We start from the raw sequence: 23,135 nt of genomic DNA on the forward strand, positions 1-23,135 counted from the left end.
ATATATGTGACAGCTCCCCTACTGCCTGTACACCCCTCCCCTCCTCCACCTCTGTAAGATGTACCTCTGTAGGTTTATACTATGGGGTATGTACCTTGTGCTTAATACAACCATATATATAATGTTTTGTAGATTATGATTATTGAGAGGGATTATAAACTGTAATCATGTTTTATTGGATGTTAGTTGTCTGGGAAGATCTGACTCTGGGGGTGCTGGTCTGGTATAATGGGTGTGTGTAGGTACATGCTGTACGGTGAGGTGATGAGAACAGATCTCTGAGTGGGACACGTACCCAGTGTATGAGGACAAACCGCGGCAGGTCGGTGTGGGAATTGCTCACTCGGCACAGCCCGTACAGGATCTGGTTCTTGTTACATTTCTTGGTGAATTCTTCCAATCTACCAACTGCAGAGAGAGAGAATGGGGGAAAAGTGAGGGGTCAGAGGATGGATTATAGGGGGTAACACGGAGGATGAATGTGGGTGAATATTCTTACTTCACCCCAAATCATTCTGTCAGTGGAGAAATTGCTACAACCTGAATTATCATCAATCTACTGTCGTGTACACCTTGTTTGGTCATCTGTGCTCTTCACAGAGTTTTAAATCATCAGGCAGATCTGCATTCTGTCATCAGACAAGAGATAAATCTTCTCTGTATCCCGGAACTATACACAACAGCAGAAACATTGCGCTGTATCTAGTAAAAGTTTTGATAGGACGAGCACAATCAAATCAAGGTCTCTGGCGATTACTGTAATATTCTATAATAATGAATACAGAACAGGAGGATGCGATGGTCGCACTGCGCAATAATATGTAACCAATATCCTGACGCAACAGCTGAGAGTTGCTCTGAACAGCGCAATCTCAATGAAACATTTCAGGGTGACTTTAACTCTGTAATCCCCAGGTGCCTCCGGATCTCCACACATCATGTGACGAGTAGCTGGTCCTGGTGACCATGATCTTTACCTCTATTAGGATAAGAATCTGCTAATTAGCAGCCCGACAAGAAGAAAAGCTTCATACAACAGGGCTGGAATGTGTCTGCTCAGTAAATATGAACATGATAGATAATGAAATAAACCCAAATATATGGATATTCTCAATTAATATGATATCTGTGTTTTCATTGCGATTTGCAGAAATAACAATAATAATAATAATAATAATAATAATAATAATAATAACAATAATAATAAAAAATAGCACAGTCAGAATTATGTCCAGCTGTAATTCTCTCTGCTACAACCAGGGGGTCCATAAGCTTCTACTCATAAGAGCAGCCGACTTGTTCTGCATTAAGGTTGTGAGTATCATTGGCTGCAGCCTTAGTACCCGGCTACGGGGAGGTCATGGAGTTATAGGACACCTCATACCCTGAATGTCATAGACACATTTTATGAATGCAGTGGACTTGTGTGCAACAAATGTTACCCCTTCGTCCAAAAAAAAGTAATGTCTCCCCACTGCGTGGCGGCACACAAATACACCTATCACCACCTAGCAGGGATGTTAAACCTGTTCTGACCCAGCTACAGTGATTTTGGGACTCCTGGGTGCAGGATAGACATGACCCTTATGGACTCACATCTGGCACCAATGGTACATAGGCCATTTCCAGAGCACACCCCCATTGAGTGCATGTCAGGGTCTTGTTCGCTGAGATTCTCATACTACAATCCCCATCAGGATGGCTGAACTTGTTATAATGTCATATAATAATAACTTTATAAAGCACAACAGAGTATAAGAACAGATATAGAGAATGGCATCCAATATGCAGAGTAAGGGGACACTTACAATGCAGTTGTCTATGTTGAAAAATAGGGACAAACATTTTTCTTTAAAATCCAGAAAAGTAGGGACAGCTGGCGACTGGGATATGTCGCTTGTTCAGTAATCTCAAGGTGGACAATAATAATCTCAGGGTGTGGAGTGGAGCCCAGAAGCTTCCTGGACACAGCAGCTCTGACACAGAGACAGATTTCTGGTTGTGGCACTGGTAGACAAGACTTCTAGAAGGGGGAGGTAAAGAGTGAAGCGTCCCAGCTGTCACACTAGACTGCTGCTACGGTGGTCTGGAGTGGAAAATAATCCACTTAATAAGCTCCCAAGGCAGAAAATTACAGACAGTATCTAGTAGTATAAACAAGTCTAATTATTACTGCAATAATTGTGTTCTGGTATCTTCTAGGGCCTGCAAGGGATCATTGCTGTGAGAGGATGTTCAGTAAATCTCCATCTCTTGAGAATCTGGAGTTTTATCTCCTCATTCCCACAGTGATTAATGCAGCCGCTATGGAGACAGGCTCGGAGCCAGTTCATTTCCAGAAAATTGTACTCTTATGTGACCCTGTGAGGGATGGAGCAATGTGACATAGAGGTGGGCTCTGCAGCTTCTTGGTAGTGAGGACTCAGAGGATAAGACACTGATCCCTCCAGCTCTGTATCTCAGCTTCCTATCTCCAGCTCCCTATTTATAGCTTTGTCAGGCTCCCTATCCACAGCTCCCTATCCACAGACACCTCCAGCTTACCATCCCCAACTTCCTGAGGCTCCCTATCCACAGCTCCCTATCTTCAGCCCTCGCCATCTCTCTATTGATAGCTCCCTATCCACAGATACCTCCAGCTCCCTATCCATCCCTATCAGCTCCATATCCTCAGCTCCATATCCTCAGCTCCACTCAGCTCTCAATCCCCAGATCCCTCTACACATATACCTCCAGCTGGAGCTCTCCTCCAGCTCCCTCTCCTCAGCTTACTATCCACAGCTCCACTCAGCTCTCAATCCCCAGATCCCTCTACACATACACCTCCAGCTACCTCCAGCTCCATATCCTCAGCTCCACTCAGCTCTCTATCCACAGATCCCTCTACACATACACCTCCAGCTCCCTCCAGCTCCATATCCTCAGCTCCACTCAGCTCTCAATCCCCAGATCCCTCTACACATACACCTCCAGCTACCTCCAGCTCCATATCCTCAGCTCCACTCAGCTCTCAATCCCCAGATCCCTCTACACATACACCTCCAGCTACCTCCAGCTCCATATCCTCAGCTCCACTCAGCTCTCAATCCCCAGATCCCTCTGCACATATACCTCCAGCTGGAGCTCCCCTCCAGCTCCCTCTCCTCAGCTTACTATCCTCAGCTCCACTCAGCTCTCAATCCCCAGATTCCTCTACACATACACCTCCAGCTACCTCCAGCTCCATATCCTCAGCTCCACTCAGCTCTCAATCCCCAGATTCCTCTACACATACACCTCCAGCTACCTCCAGATGGAGCTCCCCTCCAGCTCCCTCTCCTCAGCTTACTATCCACAGCTCCACTCAGCTCTCTATCCACAGATCCCTCTACACATACACCTCCAGCTCCCTCCAGCTCCATATCCTCAGCTCCACTCAGCTCTCAATCCCCAGATCCCTCTACACATACACCTCCAGCTACCTCCAGCTCCATATCCTCAGCTCCACTCAGCTCTCAATCCCCAGATCCCTCTACACATACACCTCCAGCTCCATATCCTCAGCTCCACTCAGCTCTCAATCCCAAGATCCCTCTGCACATATACCTCCAGCTGGAGCTCCCCTCCAGCTCCCTCTCCTCAGCTTACTATCCTCAGCTCCACTCAGCTCTCAATCCCCAGATTCCTCTACACATACACCTCCAGCTACCTCCAGATGGAGCTCCCCTCCAGCTCCCTCTCCTCAGCTTACTATCCACAGCTCCACTCAGCTCTCTATCCACAGATCCCTCTACACATACACCTCCAGCTCCCTCCAGCTCCATATCGGAACCAATTGCAAAAGCTGCTAAAAAAATTAAACATTGGAGAATGATTTTTCTTGTTCTACAATATAATTGTCTTTATTAATGAATATGGGACAATTTGTTTATTCAAGGTCTCCGTTTAAAGGCCATTTGTTAATCCATTAAGATGGATAAGTTATTACCAGGTTCCTACTTGGTTCTGTACCCTATCATATTAGGGTGAATAATCCCCTATGACTTGTTCTCACTCATAAGGACGCTCAAACTAGTAATTTATTTAGAACTGCGAGGAATGTTTTGTCTATATATGTTTTAGCCAAATGCCAGACGTACACGGAAAGCAGCTTTTCCTATGTTTGGTATATCTGGAATTTATGAGTCTATAGACAGAATATTCCTCACAGTGATTAGTAGATCATTATTTTGAGGACCACTTAAATTGTTTGCCCTATCCAGTGCCATGGACAGATTTACAAGTGCCCCCTTATAGAGGGAGCAGAAACGCAGGCTCGTATTTCTACATTCCATCAAGGAACCATATAGTCATCCAAGAGAAACAAGTTGTAGGTGAGGCCTCATCACATATTTCAGGTCCCAAGTTCCTGGGTCACTGGGTCACCCACGACTTATGTTAGACCTATGTTAGATTATGATGTTTTGCCATAACCTGCATCACGCTCTAGCAGTAACACTTGGGGTTTGAACCAGTAACTTAGGAGGTATCTCTGTAGAGCATATCTGACTCACAGTGAATACGGGTAAGGGTGGAGGACACATATCGATCTTCTACTGGTTCTCACCTCCAGAGTCCAATAACTTCAGGCTCCACTTCTTCTCATAGGTAAAAACAGCCCTAGGGAGGAAAAACAAATCACAGTCATAAAATTCAGCAATGGTTGTACTATAGATAACTTTAAAGTGTGGATATCCATCTTATTAGATCTAGAAAATGTCACTAATAGAAGTGGCCAAAACTCTAAATTACACAGACTAGACACAGTACACAGGTGAAACATCTCCGGTAATTGAACAAAACTCTCTGATAACTGAACAGAACTCTCTGATACCTAAACAGAACTATCTGATAACTGAACAGAACTCTCTGATAACTGAACAGAACTCTCTGATAACTGAACAGAACTATCTGATAACTGAACAGAACTCTCTGATAACTGAACAGAACTCTCTGATAACTGAACAGAACTCTCTGATAACTGAACAGAACTCTCAGATAACTGAACAGAACTATCTGATAACTGAACAGAACTCTCTGATAACTGAACAGAACTCTCTGATAACTGAACAGAACTATCTGATAACTGAACAGAACTCTCTGATAACTGAACAGAACTTTCTGATAACTGAACAGAACTCTCTGATAACTGAACAGAACTCTCTGATAACTGAACAGAACTCTCAGATAACTGAACAGAACTCTCTGATACCTGAACAGAACTCTCTGATAACTGAACAGAACTATCTGATAACTGAACAGAACTATCTGATAACTGAACAGAACTATCTGATAACTGAACAGAACTCTTGGATACCTGGACAAAATTCTCTGATAACTAAACAGAACTGTAGAGATTTATATCACCGCACTGACTATAAGATTTTGCCCAATGTTAATACACATATCCCTATAAATATCTCCTAAATAGGGTCTCTGGATTGGTAATTGGGGTGCGACCTTGAAACTCAAAGTGTAATCTAGACAAAAAGAGGAAAAAGCAAAGTTTCTAGAATAAGGTGCACTAAATCTACTAATTGATAATATCGATGATTACCATCCTATAAAACATAACTTTTATTTGATTAGAACTTAAAAGCGAAATATACTAAAATATAACAATTAAAATCCCATGGATATAGATAAAAAGCTGGATACACTCAGTATAGTACCTATATAATCCCACTATAAGTTATATGGTGCAGAGGTATAATAGTTTGATTAATATGAATAAGTCAGATTGCAAGTAAAGAATTATACGCTATAATAAGCATGATTATACATATATTGTTATGTCTCTAATATAATGCCTGTTGAATAGCAGGCTGTACAAGCTTAATAATGTCCAGCTAGCAGATAGAGGTTGGAATAAATAGTATATCCCAATTACCTCTTGTGTTGATCACAAGCGCTGGTATGTAATCCCTTCTGACTAATTCCTGCCGATCAACAATCAGTTGACATGCAAACTACCCTGCAGCACACTCAATAGCGTTACATGAAAGATATATCAGAGACGCTATTTCAGAATAATTGTTGCTGGTATGTAATCCCTTCTGACTAGTTCCTGCCGATCAACAATCAGTTGATATGCAAACTACCCTGCAGCACACTCAATAGCGTTACATGAGAGATGTCTCAGAGGCGCTATCTCAAAATAATTGTGGCTGTTATGGGGAGTGTATTGCTATCTGCCTGCTGAGTTTCCCCTCTAACTCTGGGCTTACAGGGGTAGTTAATTAATCAGACTCCTCTAGTATAAACATCAAGTGTTGCCAGCTAATACGCCGATGCGCGTTTCGCTGTTGCTTAATCAAGGCAAAATGGACCGAACTCTTGGATACCTGGACAAAATTCTCTGATAACTAAACAGAACTCTCTGATAACTAAACAGAACTCTCAGATAATTGGACAGAACTGTATGGAAAATGGACAGAACTGTCTGATAATGAACCTTTTTGACAAGAGGACAGAACTCTCTGAGAATAAGACAAAACTCTTTGACACCTGAACAGAACTCTGATAACTGAACAGAACTCTCGGACAACTGGACAGAACTCTCTGATAATTGGACAGAACTCTCTGATAATTGCACAGAACTCTTGAATATCTGGACAGAACTCTTGGATAATTGGACAGAACACTCGGATATCTGCACAGAACCCCCCAATAACTGGAGACAGAACTGTCTGAACAATGGACAGAACTGTCTAATAATGAACATCTTTGACAAGTGGACAGAACTCTCAGACAATCGAACAGAATTCTCTAAAGACTGAACAGAACTCTTGGACAACTGGACTGAACTCTTTGATAACTGAACAGAACTGATTGATAATTGGAGAGAACTATCTGATAAATGGACAGAACACTTGGAAAACTGGACAGAACTCTCGGATACCTGGACAGAACTCTCGGATAACTGGACAGAACTCTACGATAACTGCATCCCATACTCTATTAATAGATCAGACATTGTTTGCAACTGGATATAACTCTCTGAACATACATTGTTTCACTCTCTATACAATCTGCCTTTCCTTCCAGTCAGTGTAATTAGTGCAAGTAATTAGCCAGCTTTGCTTTTAACTCTGTAATAAACTAGCAGCTGTTGCCAGCAGTCAGCAATTATTTATGGCTATGGAGAGGGGACTAAGGGGCCTCTGATGACAAAATGGGGACCCTAATGGGGATACATAGTCTGTAGATGTCTTACTGGGAACTTTTCCTAAATGAAGGAAGAGTTCTGATGAGAAATGTGCTGTGTGGAAGGAGTTCTACAATGTGTGGAATGTTACAGAAGAGAGCTCTGCAGATCTACCAGCTATATATGATGTAGGAAAACACATTGTATAAAGTTCATCAGTGATGCTCAACCTGAAACAGATATTTATAGAGTAAATACTGTGACACAAAGCAGATATAGTACACAGCAGGGTTACTAGGGATAATATAATAACTGTGAGACCCTAGAATATACACCCTGTGTCCTGCAACTCTACCCCCTCTCTATACACCCTGTGTCCTGCAGCCCTATCACCTCTCTATACACCCTGTGTCCTGCAGCCCTATCACCTCTCTATACACCCTGTGTCCTGCAGCTCTACCCCCCTCTCTATACACCCTGTGTCCTGCAGCCCTACCACCTCTCTATATACCCTGTGTCCTGCAGCCCTACCACCTCTCTATACACACTGTGTCCTGCAGCTCTACCCCCCTCTCTATACACCTTGTGTCCTGCAACTCTACCCTCTCTCTATACACCGTGTGTCCTGCAGCTCTACCCCCTCTCTATACACCCTGTGTCCTGCAACTCTACCCCCTCTCTATACACCCTGTGTCCTGCAACTCTACCCCCTCTCTATACACCGTGTGTCCTGCAGCTCTACCCCCTCTCTATACACCCTGTGTCCTGCAACTCTACCCCCTCTCTATACACCCTGTGTCCTGCAACTCTACCCCCTCTCTATACACCCTGTGTCCTGCAGCTCTATCACCTCTCTATACACCCTGTGTCCTGCAGCCCTATCACCTCTCTATACACCCTGTGTCCTGCAGCCCTACTACCTCTCTATACACCCTGTGTCCTGCAGCCCTACACCTCTCTATACACCCTGTGTCCTGCAGCCCTATCACCTCTCTATACACTCTGTGTCCGGCAGCTCTACCACCTCTATATACACCCTGTGTCCTGCAGCCCTATCACCTCTCTATACACCCTGTGTCCTGCAACTCTACCCCCTCTCTATACACCCTGTGTCCTGCAGCCCTACACCCCTCTCTATACACCCTGTGTCCTGCAGCCCTACCCCCTCTCTATACACCCTGTGTCCTGCAGCCCTACCCCCTCTCTATACACCATGTGTCCTGCAGCTCTACCCCCCTCTCTATACACCCTGTGTCCTGCAGCCCTATCACCTCTCTATACACCCTGTGTCCTGCAGCTCTACCCCCTCTCTATACACCCTGTGTCCTGCAGCTCTACCCCCCTCTCTATACACCCTGTGTCCTGCAGCCCTACCACCTCTCTATACACCCTGTGTCCTGCAGCTCTACCCCCTCTCTATACACCCTGTGTCCTGCAGCTCTACCCCCCTCTCTATACACCCTGTGTCCTGCAGCCCTACCACCTCTCTATACACCCTGTGTCCTGCAGCCCTATCACCTCTCTATACACCCTGTGTCCTGCAGCTCTACCACCTCTATATACACCCTGTGTCCTGCAGCCCTACACCTCTCTATACACCCTGTGTCCTGCAGCTCTACCACCTCTCTATACACCCTGTGTCCTGCAGCCATACCACCTCTCTATACACCCTGTGTCCTGCAGCCATACCACCTCTCTATACACCCTGTGTCCTGCAGCCATACCACCTCTCTATACACCCTGTGTCCTGCAGCCCTACCACCTCTCTATACACCCTGTGTCCTGCAGCTCTACCACCTCTCTATACACCCTGTGTCCTGCAGCCCTACACCTCTCTATACACCCTGTGTCCTGCAGCCCTACACCTCTCTATACACCCTGTGTCCTGCAACTCTACCACCTCTCTATACACCCTGTGTCATACAGCCCTACCACCTCTCTATACACCCTGTGTCCTGCAGCTCTACCACCTCTCTATACACCCTGTGTCATACAGCCCTACCACCTCTCTCTATACACCGTGTGTCCTGCAGCCCTACCACCTCTCTATACACCCTGTGTCCTGCAGCTCTACCACCTCTCTATACACCCTGTGTCCTGCAGCCCTACAACCTCTCTCTATACACCCTGTGCCTGAGTCATTAAGGAGAGCAAAGCATAAAAAAGGAGGAACTCTGCACCTGGGCAAAACCATGTTACATTGGAGGGGGAGGTAAATTTAAAATGTGGGGACAGATTGATAGTTGGGATAGGGCATTGTTTTGTTAATATACTTGTAAATCAGTTGGACCATCACTAAAGATTCAAGCTTAAACATATAAGGGAGTGTCTACAAACATTAAGCATATCTAATGCAATAACATCACAGGCATGTCCTAGATCAACTTTAAATTTCAGTGTAAAAATAAAGCTATTGAGTATTTCTACTCTAGATGGTAATAAAAACTAGTATTTAACTTATGTACAAGATAATAAACTAATTTGCACCCCTTACATTCTAACATGGTTTGTCCCAGAGAACATTTACTCCTTCTTTTGCCTTACTTTCCTTAATGACTCAGGCCCCCTGTGTCCTGCAGCTCTACCACCTCTCTATACACTGTGTGTCCTGCAGATTTACCACCTCTCTAAACATTGTGTGTCCTGCAGATCTACCACCTCTCTATATACCCTGTGTCCTGCAGATCTACCACCTCTCTATACACCCTGTGTCCTGCAGCTCTACCACCTCTCTATACACCCTGTGTCCTGCAGCCCTACCACCTCTCTATACACCGTGTGTCCTGCAGCCCTACACCTCTCTATACACCGTGTGTCCTGCAGCCCTACACCTCTCTATACACCCTGTGTCCTGTAGCTCTACCACCTCTCTATACACACTGTGTCCTGCAGCCCTACCACCTCTCTATACACCCTGTGTCGTGAAGACCTATCACCTCTCTATACACTCTGTGTCCTGCAGCTCTACCACCTCTCTATACACCCTGTGTCCTGCAGCCCTACCACCTCTCTATACACCCTGTGTCCTGCAGCCCTACACCTCTCTATACACCCTGTGTCCTGCAGCTCTACCATCTTTCTATACACCCTGTGTCCTGCAGCTCTACCACCTCTCTATACACCGTGTGTCGTGCAGCCCTACCACCTCTCTATACACCGTGTGTCCTGCAGCCCTACAACCTCTCTATACACCCTGTGTCCTGCAGCCCTACCCCCTCTCTATACACCCTGTGTCCTGCAGCCCTACCACCTTTCTATACACCGTGTGTCCTGCAGCTCTACCACCTCTCTATACACCCTGTGTCCTGCAGCTCTACCACCTCTCTATACACCCTGTGTCCTGCAGCCCTACCACCTCTCTATACACCCTGTGTCCTGCAGCCCTACACCTCTCTATACACCCTGTGTCCTGCAGCTCTACCACCTTTCTATACACCCTGTGTCCTGCAGCTCTACCACCTCTCTATACACCGTGTGTCCTGCAGCCCTACCACCTCTCTATACACCCTGTGTCCTGCAGCTCTACCACCTCTCTATACACCGTGTGTCCTGCAGCCCTACCACCTCTCTATACACCCTGTGTCCTGCAGCTCTACCACCTCTCTATACACACTGTGTCCTGCAGCCCTACCACCTCTCTATACACCCTGTGTCCTGAAGACCTATCACCCCTCTATACACTCTGTGTCCTGCAGCTCTACCACCTCTCTATACACCCTGTGTCCTGAAGACCTATCACCTCTCTATACACTCTGTGTCCGGCAGCTCTACCACCTCTGTATACACACTGTGTCCTGCAACCCTACCACCTCTCTATACACCCTGTGTTCTGCAGCTCTACCACCTTTCTATACACCCTGTGTCCTGCAGCCCTACCACCTCTCTATACACCCTGTATCCTGCAGCCCTACACCTCTCTATACACCCTGTGTCCTGCAGCTCTACCACCTTTCTATACACCCTGTGTCCTGCAGCTCTACCACCTCTCTATACACCGTGTGTCGTGCAGCCCTACCACCTCTCTATACACCGTGTGTCCTGCAGCCCTACACCTCTCTATACACCGTGTGTCCTGCAGCCCTACACCTCTCTATACACCGTGTGTCCTGCAGCCCTACCACCTCTCTATACACCCTGTGTCCTGCAGCCCTACCACCTCTCTATACACCGTGTGTCCTGCAGCTCTACCACCTCTCTATACACCCTGTGTCCTGCAGCCCTATCACCTCTCTATACACCATGTGTCCTGCAGCCCTACCCCCTCTCTATACACCGTGTGTCCTGCAGCTCTACCACCTCTCTATACACCCTGTGTCCTGCAGCTCTACCACCTCTCTATACACACTGTGTCCTGCAGCCCTACACCTCTCTATACACCCTGTGTCCTGCAGCTCTACCACCTTTCTATACACCCTGTGTCCTGCAGCTCTACCACCTCTCTATACACCCTGTGTCCTGCAGCCCTACCACCTCTCTATACACCGTGTGTCCTGCAGCCCTACCACCTCTCTATACACCGTGTGTCCTGCAGCTCTACCACCTCTCTATACACCCTGTGTCCTGCAGCCCTATCACCTCTCTATACACCATGTGTCCTGCAGCCCTACCCCCTCTCTATACACCGTGTGTCCTGCAGCTCTACCACCTCTCTATACACCCTGTGTCCTGCAGCTCTACCACCTCTCTATACACACTGTGTCCTGCAGCCCTACACCTCTCTATACACCCGTGTCCTGCAGCTCTACCACCTTTCTATACACCCTGTGTCCTGCAGCTCTACCACCTCTCTATACACCGTGTGTCCTGCAGCCCTACCACCTCTCTATACACCCTGTGTCATACAGCCCTACAACCTCTCTATACACCGTGTGTCCTGCAGCTCTACCACCTCTCTATACACACTGTGTCCTGCAGCTCTACCACCTCTCTATACACACTGTGTCCTGCAGCCCTACACCTCTCTATACACCGTGTGTCCTGCAGCCCTACAACCTCTCTATACACACTGTGTCCTGCAGCCCTACACCTCTCTATACACCCTGTGTCCTGCAGCCCTACCCCCTCTCTATACACCCTGTGTCCTGCAGCCCTACCACCTCTCTATACACCCTGTGTCCTGCAGCCCTACCACCTCTCTATACACCCTGTGTCCTGCAGCCCTACCACCTCTCTATACACCGTGTGTCCTGCAGCCCTACACCTCTCTATACACCCTGTGTCCTATACTTAATATGCTTTGTGTTCCTCTGGCACTCATGGAGTTAAAGAGTCTGTTTTCTGCCTTGATCCAGTGTTAGTTATATATTACTTAAGATTCCAGAATATGTAAATATCCCTGGAATGTCCTATTGTCTCCCAGCCAGCACCGGAAGCAGGAGCTGCAGAAGGCAGCACTGAGCCTCCGACCCCCCCATTCCTTCCTGGCCATTGTGTCTGCTTTCACCCTCTATACCCTCACATTATAGAGCCCTGGGGGGGTAACACACAGTGACATATAGCTGCCATCTCTCCCTAATTCCCAGGAAATGTCCCAATGTTTACCGATGTGCACTAGGAAGTGCCTAAAAATATCCCCGTTTTTCTGCATGTTACCTGCAATTCTCACCATCAATTCTTACTATCTGGGTTTCATAATGAATATAAAATGCACAGAGCGGATTATTAACACATTCAGTCCATACTCCGCCAAGAGGAGGCTAAGCCCTCCCTGCCTTATATACCTAGAGCACCCAATCAGAAACGAGTAGGCACAGAGGGTTTAATCAGCCACATGAGGTTGTTAAATTATTTAATTAATCTATGTGCGCGCACCCGGTTGTGTCTAATGCCGAAGCGCGGCGCTGTCAGGCAGAACATCCCAGCCGTTGCCACGGTATCGACCAGGACCCGAAAACCAGAAGAGACATCTCGGCTGTTGCCATGACAGCTGGGACGCAACTAGGAGAGACGAGTCGCGGGACGCTGGGGCTCGCAACAGGTTACAATTGTTTACAATCTATCCATGCCCTGAGGTCCCCACTGAGCAGCAGCTCAGTGGGGACCTCAGACAGCTCAGTGAGGAGCTGTGGTGTCCTGCAGGAGGCTGGAAGGCTGAGAACCAGTTGGAGATCAACAAGATGTTCCAAATAAACTGGATTTCACCAAACAGGAACAGCAGGCAACTCAGACAGTTCAGCGAATGGAGGAGACAGCTCAGTTGGGAGCTCAGACAGTTCAGCAGCTCCAGAGAGAGCTCAGTAGGGAACTCAGGCAGCACAATGAGCTGAGAAAATGGCTCAGTGGAGAGTTTAAACTATTCAGGGAGCTTAGAATCTGAGCTCCCTACTGATGACTCTGTCCTATGAGGAGCGCAGGGCAGCCGGGCTAAGGATCCAGCTGGCAGCCTTAGGGGACAAGGCAACTGCAGCTGAGCGGGCACAGGTCATCTGGGCATGAAGCCAAGAGGGAAGGGCACCAGTCATGCAGTCCAGGGGCAGGCAAATCTGGACTACTGTCTTTATCTTGCTCTAAATTTGAGGACAGTGTTGGAAATATTGATGAGCACCTGCAGGTATTTGAAACTCAAAGAGTGGAATGGGTCAAGCATTTGGTGCTGACACTGCAAGGACGTGCAGTGGGGCCTACCATGGAGTGCCATCAGAGAACTGTGTGGACTATGATATAGTAAAAAAGGCACTCCTTAAATGATACACTATTACCCCGGAGGCCTATCTGCAAAAGTTCAGGGACCTTGGCCAGGACCTCCATGCCACCCATGAGGAGTTGAATAACCTGCTGCGGGAGTCTGCAAAGAAGTGGGTGCGCGGGGCAGGTGTCCAGACCGTGGAGGATATAATAGATTTAATGTGCCAAGAGCAGTTTCACCACCAATGGAGGTGAAAGAATGGGTGCTGGACAGGAAGCTGACAACTTGGAAGAAGCCGCCCAGTTAGCGGATCAGTATGTGGCTGTTAATTAACACAGGCAGAAGTGGCAGGATAACAGCCATCCGCAAAGGACTGTACAATAAGGGGGCAACCACTCTTCTACTCACCCCCAATAGCAAGTATCCAATCATCTGGGTACCTCTTGCCAGTTACAGGCCTGCTATGTCCCTGGGAGCTATCAGCGACCATCAAAGCCCAGGCTGGCGAAGAAGTGCTACAGCTGCATGAAAATTGTTCACCTGAGGATGAACTCTCCCACAGCCCCAGCACCCCAGACTCGTGGCCCTAATTCGAGTCCTGGGGCCTGGCTGACTTACTTAACTGGTGAATGTGAGCCTATAGAGACTGTTTTCATCCCAGGCAACCTAATGGAGTGTGACATGATTGAAGGTGACTTGGAGGGAAGAGTCACTTGTTTGTCAAAAGACCCCCCCAAAAACATGTGGAGAAACCTGCAGTCCATCCAAGTGGGACCCCTGTAGAGAGAATCAGGGGCTCAATCACTGTAGTGAGTCCCCATCTTATATGCTACAGCATTGCAGGATCACACTGCCAAAGTTACTGTGGCAGATGGAATGGAAAAGGGAAGTGCCTGTAGCAAGGGTGTATCTGGACTGGGGAGATGGGCAGGAGTTGTGAGATGTTGCCGTTGTGGATGGCCTCCCAATTGATGTGATTTTGGGGAGGAATTGTGACCGCATTTCTCAACTCCATTACCCGAAGCTAAGCTGCTAAACTACACTCTTCAGCATCTACACCTGCACAACCTAGCCCAGAGGAAAAGACAACAGCTGCTAGACAACAATCATCACCAGCAGCTTCAGCCAGCCCAGAGGAGAAGTCTCCAGTTGCTAGATCTTCAGGAACCAGCCAGCTCTTTGCCTCTGGAAAGACTACATCCCCTAGTAACGCAGAAGATTGTCTCTAGCCAATCTGATCTTGTGGGGGTGCCCAGTGATGCTACTGTCCCTAGAAGTATGCCATCTCTGAGTATAGCTGACCACAGTGACCTCCCATTGACTGACCCCACTTTGAATTACCCTAGTAACCCCAGCATAGACTCCCCTGCAAAGTGTCCTGACTTAGATGATAGTGAGGGCTGCAGGAAAAAGTTCAGGTCAGCTCAGCTCTCTGAACCCTTACTGGAAAGGATGAGGAGCCAGGCTGGCAACAGCCTTTCAGGGTTAGGGTTAGGGTTAGATGATAGTGAGGGCTGCTGGAAAAAGTTCTAGTCAGCTCAACTCTCTGAACTCTCACTGGAAAGGATGAGGTGCCAGGCTGGCAGCAGCCTTTCATTGATGGAGATGGGGAGTGTGACCTGGCGTAAAGGGTTGTTATACCGTAAAGCTAGGAGCGTGGATGGGGATAGTCCAATCTGGCAACAAGTTGAACTTGTGGTCCCACAGAGCTTTCGTGCACAACTGATGTCAGTTGTTCATGAAATTCCTATGGCAGGACACTAGGGAAGAGACCGAACACTGAACTGATTGACAAATAACTTTTTGCCTGGAATGTTGGATGACGTCCGGGCCTACTGTAAGTATTGTGATGTGTGTCAGTGGCTTAGGTGCCCCAGTGCTTGTGCTCCCCTTAGGTCCTTGTCAATAGTTGGGGAACCTTTTCATCGAGTGGCTGCTAACATTGTAGGGTGACTACCTGTGCCTAGTAGTTTAGGGAAGAGGTGCATCCTCAACGTGGTGGACTACACTATCTGGTATCCAGAGGCTGTGGCTCTGACTGCCATCACTGGGATAAAGGTAGCGGACACGCTGCTAGGAATATTTAGCAGAGTAGGGTTCCCTAGTGAGATCCTAACTGATCAAGGGACAAAGTTCATAGGTGAACTGGTCCAGAGTCTCAGGGCAAAGTTCAGACTGCGGTAACTCCGTACTGCCCCTACCATCTCCAGACTAACGGATTGTGCAAGTGGTTCAATGAGACTCTGAAGCACATGATACAGGCATTTTTAACTCTGGAAGGGGGGACTGGGAACGCTACCTGCCGCACCTCATGTTTGCTAATAGGGAAGTTCAGCCCCGTCAATGCTACTCCCATATTAATGAATTATTATGTAGATTACAGAATAAAAGAAATATTTAACTAATCAGCATACTAATATTTCCTCTACATCAACTTGTTTCCCAAATTGATGAAATAAATAACTTGTGGAGGCATCATGTATAGCATCAGCCACAAAAACATTGTTTGAAAGTATCTGTGGGCACCATAACCTCCTTCCTCTTAACCATGCTCTCCTCTTCCATTATTCTCTCTCCTCTTCCTTTATTCTCTCTCCTCTTCCCATATTCTCTCTAATCTTTCCATATTCTCTCTTCTGTTCCCTTATTCTCTCTCCTGTTCCCATATTCTGTCTCCTCTTCCCATATTCTCTCTCCTCTTCCCTTTCTCTCCTCTTCCTGTATTCTCTCTCCTCTTCCGTTATTCTCTCTCCTTTTCCATTATTCTCTCTCCTGTTCCCTTACTCTCTTTACTCTTCCCTTATTCTCTCTAATCTTTCCATATTCTCTCTCCTCTTCCCATATTCTCTCTCCTCTTCCGTTATTTTCTCTCCTCTTCCATTATTCTCTCTTCTCTTCCCATATTCTCTCTCCTCTTCCCATATTCTCTCTCCTCCTCCGTTATTCTCTCTAATTTTCACATATTCTCTTTCCTCTTCCATTATTCTTTCTCCTCTTCCCTTATTCTCTCTCCTCTTCCGTTATTCTCTCTCCTCCTTCCTTATTCTCTTTCCTCTTCTGTTATTTTTTCTCCTCTTCCGTTATTCTCTCCTCTCTTCCCATATTCTCTCTTCTCTTCCGTTATTCTCTCTCCTCTTCCATTATTCTCTCTCCTGTTCCCTTACTCTCTTTCCTCTTCTCTTATTCTCTCTAATCTTTCCATATACTCTCTCCTCTTCCCATATTCTTTCTCCTCTTCCCATATTCTCTCTCCTCTTCCCATATTCTCTCTCCTCTTCCCTTATTCTCTCTTCCCTTCCCATAACCTCTCTCCACTTCTCATAATAGCTCTCCTCTTCCAAATTATCTTTCTCTTCCTTCTTTTCATATTCTCTCTTCTCTTCCCACATTCTCTCTCCTCTTCCCTTTTTCTCTCCCCTCTTCCCATATTCTCTCCCCTCTTCCCATAGTCCCTCTCCTCTTCCCATATTCTCTCTCCTCTTCCCATATTCTCTCACCTCTTCCTATAGTCTCTCCCTTCTTCCCATAGTCTCTCCCTTCTTCCCATAGTCTCTCTCCTCTTCCCATACTCTCTCTCCTCTTCCCATAGTCTCTCTCTTCTTCCCATATTCTCTCCCCTTTTCCTAAAGTCTCTCTCCTCATCCCATATTCTCTTTCCGCTTCCCTTATTTTCTCCCCTCTTCCCATAGTCTCTCTCCTCTTACCATAGTCTCTCTCCTCTTCCCATATTCTCTCTCATATTCCCATATTCTCTCCCCATAGTCTCACTCCTCATCCCATATTCTCTCTCCTCTTCCCATAGTCTCTCCCTTCTTCCCATAGTCTCTCTCCTCTTCCCATAGCCTCTCCCCTCTTCCCAAAGTCTCACTCCTCATCCCATATTCTCTCTCCTCTTCCCATAGTCTCTCTCGTCTTCCCATAGTCTCTCTCCTCTTCCCTTATTCTCTCTCCTCTTCCCATAGTCTTTCCCCTCTTCCCACATTCTCTCTCCACTTCCCATATTCTCTCCCCTCTTCCCACATTCTCTCTCCTCTTCCCATATTCTCTCTCCTCTTCCCACATTCTCTCCCCTCTTCCCATAGTCTCTCTCCTCTTCCCACATTCTCTCTCCTCTTCCCACATTTTCTCCCCTCTTCCCACATTCTCTCCCCTCTTCCCATATTCTCTATCCTCTTCCCATATTCTCTCCCCTCTTCCCACAGTCTCTCCCCTCTTCCCACATTCTCTCTCCTCTTCCATATTCTCTCCCCTCTTCCCACATTCTCTCTCCTCTTCCCACATTCTCTCCCCTCTTCCCACATTCTCTCCCCTCTTCCCATATTCTCTATCCTCTTCCCATATTCTCTCCCCTCTTCCCACATTCTCTCCCCTCTTCCCACATTCTCTCTCCTCTTCCCATATTCTCTCTCCTCTTGCCACATTCTCTCCCCTCTTCCCACATTCTCTCCCCTCTTCCCACATTCTCTCCCCTCTTCCCATATTCTCTATCCTCTTCCCACATTCTCTCCCCTCTTCCCACATTCTCTCTCCTCTTCCCATATTCTCTCCCCTTTTCCCATAGTCTCTCTCCTCTTCCCACATTCTCTCCCCTCTTCCCATATTCTCTCTCCTCTTCCCATATTCTCTCCCCTCTTCCCACATTCTCTCCCCTCTTCCCATATTCTCTATCCTCTTCCCACATTCTCTCCCCTCTTCCCACATTCTCTCTCCTCTTCCCATATTCTCTCCCCTCTTCCCATATTCTCTCCCCTCTTCCCATATTCTCTATCCTCTTCCCACATTCTCTCCCCTCTTCCCACATTCTCTCTCCTCTTCCCACATTCTCTCCCCTCTTCCCATATTCTCTCTCCTCTTCCCATATTCTCTCCCCTCTTTCCATATTCTCTTTTCTTTTCCTATATTCTCCCCCCTTTTCCCTCCTCCCTATATCCTCTCTCGTCTATATTCTGTTCTCTATGCCCTCAGGAGTATTAATCCCTGTGCTGTGTATGCCGCCCACCCCCCCCCCCCCTCTTCCCCTCCTCTGTGTCCGTGAATTATGACACAGAAACCTTTGCACTGAACAAAGATTCTACCTGTAGAATTTAATAAATCTCTTCCTGACAACCTTCTACCTGTGATTTTCTTTTCTGCAACTTACTCACAGACTGTGATATATTTCCTGCCAGCTACTAGGCACCACCATACACGTGCAGTGGAGGTCAGCAATACTGTGCTAATGGACAGTAGATGAGTGTGAGTGATGGTGTGTCTAAAAGCAGCTTTGTACGATTCCCCTGTTGCCCTCTGAAAACCAGCAAAGTCCTTTACCACAGCCCATACTGCTCATCTTATCTCTTTCTTGTAACTGTTACTTAATGCTACAACTTGTATATATCTAGAGCCCTAATACAATATTCTTACATTTCCAAAGTGTAAACCATAGATCAAACCACAGATCAAACTATTATGCAAGCAGCATCCAACCTGTGCACACATATTATGCTGTAATAGTGAGTATTGGTGTCAGTAGGTAAGTGTGCACACATCTTATGCTGTAATAGTGAATAATGGTGTCAGTAGGTAAGTGTGCACACATTTTATGCTGTAATAGTGAATATTGGTGTCAGTGGGTAAGTGTGCACACATCTTATGCTGTAATAGTGAATATTGGTGTCAATAGGTAAGTGTGCACACATTTTATGCTGTGATAGTGAATATTGGTGTCAGTGGGTAAGTGTGCACACATATTATGCTGTAATAGTGAATATTGGTGTCAGTAGGTAAGTGTGCACACATATTATGCTGTAATAGTGAATATTGTGTGCACACATATTATTCGGTAATAGTGAATATTGGTGTCAGTGGGTAAGTGTGCACACATCTTATGCTGTAATAGTGAATATTGGTGCCAGTGGGTAAGTGTGCACACATATTATGCTGTAATAGTGAATATTGGTGTCAGTAGGTAAGTGTGCACACATATTATGCTGTAATAGTGAATATTGTGTGCACACATATTATGCTGTAATAGTGAATATTGGTGTCAGTAGGTAAGTGTGCACACATATTATGCTGTAATAGTGAATATTGTGTGCACACATATTATGCTGTAATAGTGAATATTGGTGTCAGTAGGTAAGTGTGCACACATCTTATGCTGTAATAGTGAATATTGGTGTCAGTGGGTAAGTGTGCACACATCTTATGCTGTAATAGTGAATATTGGTGTCAGTGGGTAAGTGTGCACACATCTTATGCTGTAATAGTGAATATTGTGTGCACATATTATGCTGTAATAGTGAATAATGGTGTCAGTGGATAAGTGTGCACACATATTATGCTGTAATAGTGAATATTGGTGTCAGTAGGTAAGTGTGCACACATATTATGCTGTAATAGTGAATAATGGTGTCAGTGGGTAAGTGTGCACACATCTTATGCTGTAATAGTGAATATTGTGTGCACACATCTTATGCTGTAATAGTGAATATTGGTGTCAGTGGGTAAGTGTGCACACATATTATGCTGTAATTGTGAATAACGGTAACGGTAAGTATGTCTGCACTTATCATACAGTATATTAGGGATTAAGGGTGTAAAATACCTATTGAGAAAGCAGTTGTGTATGTTATGTGGGTTACTAAGTTTGATTGGGGATCCAGGTCTATTTATGCCACAATATAAAGCAATGATGTAACATATATAATATAACTAATGAAATGTTTAGCAGAGAATAATGGTTACAATTCTAGTACAAATTCACCCTCGCTCCCTACGGTTAGTCACAGCTACAAGGACCCCCATATTATACCATCTACGGAAAGTTCTTATTTAAGGACCAGTAGATGTGGGGTGAAGAGTACAGGACAGGTGTGTACAGGTTAATATGTGCACATATGTGTAATGTCTGCTGTGTGACACAGGGGAGTCATTAGACGCTCTCTCCCACCTCTAATAGTTATTCTCCCCATCTAACCCCTAGTGATTATAGTAAATGCTGATATATATATATATATATATATATATATATATATATATATATATATATATATATATATATATATATATATATATATATGTGTGTGTCACTGGTGGGGAACCTCCCTGGCCCCTCATACTCCAGCCCCCACCCGTACCTGCCGGATGCTCCAAGTATTAATGTGCAGGCAAACTTCTGCAGGTCTCTCTACTCTCCCAGCCTCTACCATGTGACCCCCTCCCCAGTCTTTTCTCCTGTTTCAGCCCCCCGTCCTGTGACCCCTTCTCTTGTCACAATCCCCCAGCCTGTGACCCCCTCCCCATTTCTCCTCCACCTCTCCTGTCACAGCGCCCCCTTCTTGTGATCACCACCCAGCACTTCTCCCTCTCCTGTCCCAGCCTCCACCATGTGAATACCTCCACATTTATCCTCCCCCTTTGTCTTAGCCCCCCATCCTGTGACCCCCTCCCTAGCTCTCTTCTGTCCCAGCCCCCTACCCTGTGACACCCTCCACATCTCTACCCTCCCAAACCCCTCCCCATCTCTCTTCTCCCTCTCCTGTCCCAGCCCCCCATCCTATGACCCCATTCCCATCTCTCTTCTCCCTCTCCTGTCCCAGCCCCCATCATGTGACCCCCCCTCCCCATCTCTCTTCTCCCTCTACTGTCCCAGCCCCCATCCTGTGACCCCCTCCCCATCTCTCTTCTCCCTCTCCTATCCCAGCCCCCCATCCTGTGAACCCCCTCCCCAGCTCTCTTCTCCCTCTCCTATCCCAGCCCCATCCTGTGACCCCCTCCCCAGCTCTCTTATCCCTCTCCTGTCCCAGCCCCAATCCTGTGACCCCCTCCCCAGCTCTCTTCTCCCTCTCCTGTCCCAGCCCCATCCTGTGACCCCCTCCCCAGCTCTCTTATCCCTCTCCTGTCCCAGCCCCAATCCTGTGACCCCCTCCCCAGCTCTCTTCTCCCTCTCCTGTCCCAGCCCCATCCTGTGACCCCCTCCCCAGCTCTCTTATCCCTCTCCTGTCCCAGCCCCCCATCCTATGACCCCCTCCCCATCTCTCTTCTCCCTATCCTGTCCCAGCCCCCAATCCTGTGACCCCCTCCCCAGCTCTCTTCTCCCTCGCCTGTCCCAGCCCCCATCCTATGACCCCATTCCCATCTCTCTTCTCCTTCTCCTGTCCCAGCCCCTCGTCCTGTGCCCCCTCCCCATCTCTCTTCTCCCTCTCCTGTCCCAGCCCCCATCCTATGACCCCCTCCCCAGCTCTCTCGTCCCTCTCCTGTCCCAGCCCCATCCTGTGACCCCCTCCCCAGCTCTCTTCTCACTCACCTGTCCCAGCCCCCCATCCTATGACCCCCTCCCCAGCTCTCTCGTCCCTCTCCTGTCCCAGCCCCATCCTGTGACCCCCTCCCCAGCTCTCTTCTCACTCACCTGTCCCAGCCCCCCATCCTATGACCCCCTTCCCAGCTCTCTTCTCCCTCTCCTGTCCCAGCCCCCCATCCTATGACCCCCTCCCCAGCTCTCTTCTCCCTCTCCTGTCCCAGTCCCTCGTCCTATGACCCCCTCCCCATCTCTCTTCTCCCTCTCCTGTCCCAGCCCCCAATCCTGTGACCCCCTCCCCAGCTCTCTTCTCCCTCTCCTGTCCCAGCCCCCCATCCTATGACCCCCTCCCCATCTCTCTTCTCCCTCTCCTGTCCCAGCCCCCAATCCTGTGACCCCCTCCCCAGCTCTCTTCTCCCTCTCCTGTCCCAGCCCCAATCCTGTGACCCCCTCCCCATCTCTCTTCTCCCTCTCCTGTCCCAGCACCCCATCCTGTAACTCCCCCATCTCTCTCCTCCCAGCCCCCCTCCCCTGCTCCCCTCTCCCGTACCTGTGCCCCCTCCCCAGCTCTCACCAGTTGGTGGAGGTCCTGTCACTCAGTACATCCTCCTTTGCGGTGATCAGGGACAGGTTGTAGGTCTCCAGGTTGAGAGTGTCCATGTCAGTGAGTCCTGCCATCAGTCCCAGAGAGATTGGGAGCTGCTCGGCACGTCTCTTTCCTTGTAAAATGCCTGTATAATGGTTCTCCTCCTCCTCCTCTCCCCTCTCCCCTCTCCCCTCTCCCTCCTCCCTCCGGCCTCTTCCACTTTCTTTCTCAACTTTGTCACTTCTCTGACTTTCTATTTCTCAAGGTGCCCGTGAGATCTCTCCCCCTAACCTTCCTCACTCAAGGCACTCTCTGTGACTGCCTCTACCCCTCACTCACTGTATGCATCTCTGGCTGTCTCTAACACTCTAACTGACTGTCTCTTTCACACTCTCTTACTGCCTCTACCTCCTCACTCACTCTACGCATCTCTGGCTGTCTCTAACACTCTAACTGACTGTCTCTTACACACTCTCTTACT

General features: G+C 47.5%; 1 protein-coding gene across 2 annotated transcripts in view; it reads right to left on the reverse strand.

The window, feature by feature from the left end:
• Positions 1 to 22,817, reverse strand: part of LOC142109486 (uncharacterized) — a 57,736-nt gene extending 34,919 nt beyond the window's left edge. For both annotated transcript variants that reach the window (XM_075193655.1, XM_075193654.1), the window contains exons 1-3: positions 22,643 to 22,817; positions 4,586 to 4,638; positions 296 to 408 (exon numbers count right to left, since the gene is read on the reverse strand). In XM_075193655.1, the coding sequence (XP_075049756.1) occupies positions 296 to 408; positions 4,586 to 4,638; positions 22,643 to 22,746 (270 nt within the window). In that variant the 5' untranslated portion in view covers positions 22,747 to 22,817. The remainder of the gene's footprint in view (positions 1 to 295; positions 409 to 4,585; positions 4,639 to 22,642) is intronic.
• Positions 22,818 to 23,135: the final 318 nt, after the last annotated feature.

Source organism: Mixophyes fleayi, assembly GCF_038048845.1.
Source record: "Mixophyes fleayi isolate aMixFle1 chromosome 1 unlocalized genomic scaffold, aMixFle1.hap1 SUPER_1_unloc_2, whole genome shotgun sequence".
NCBI classification, from domain to species: Eukaryota; Metazoa; Chordata; class Amphibia; order Anura; family Limnodynastidae; genus Mixophyes; species Mixophyes fleayi.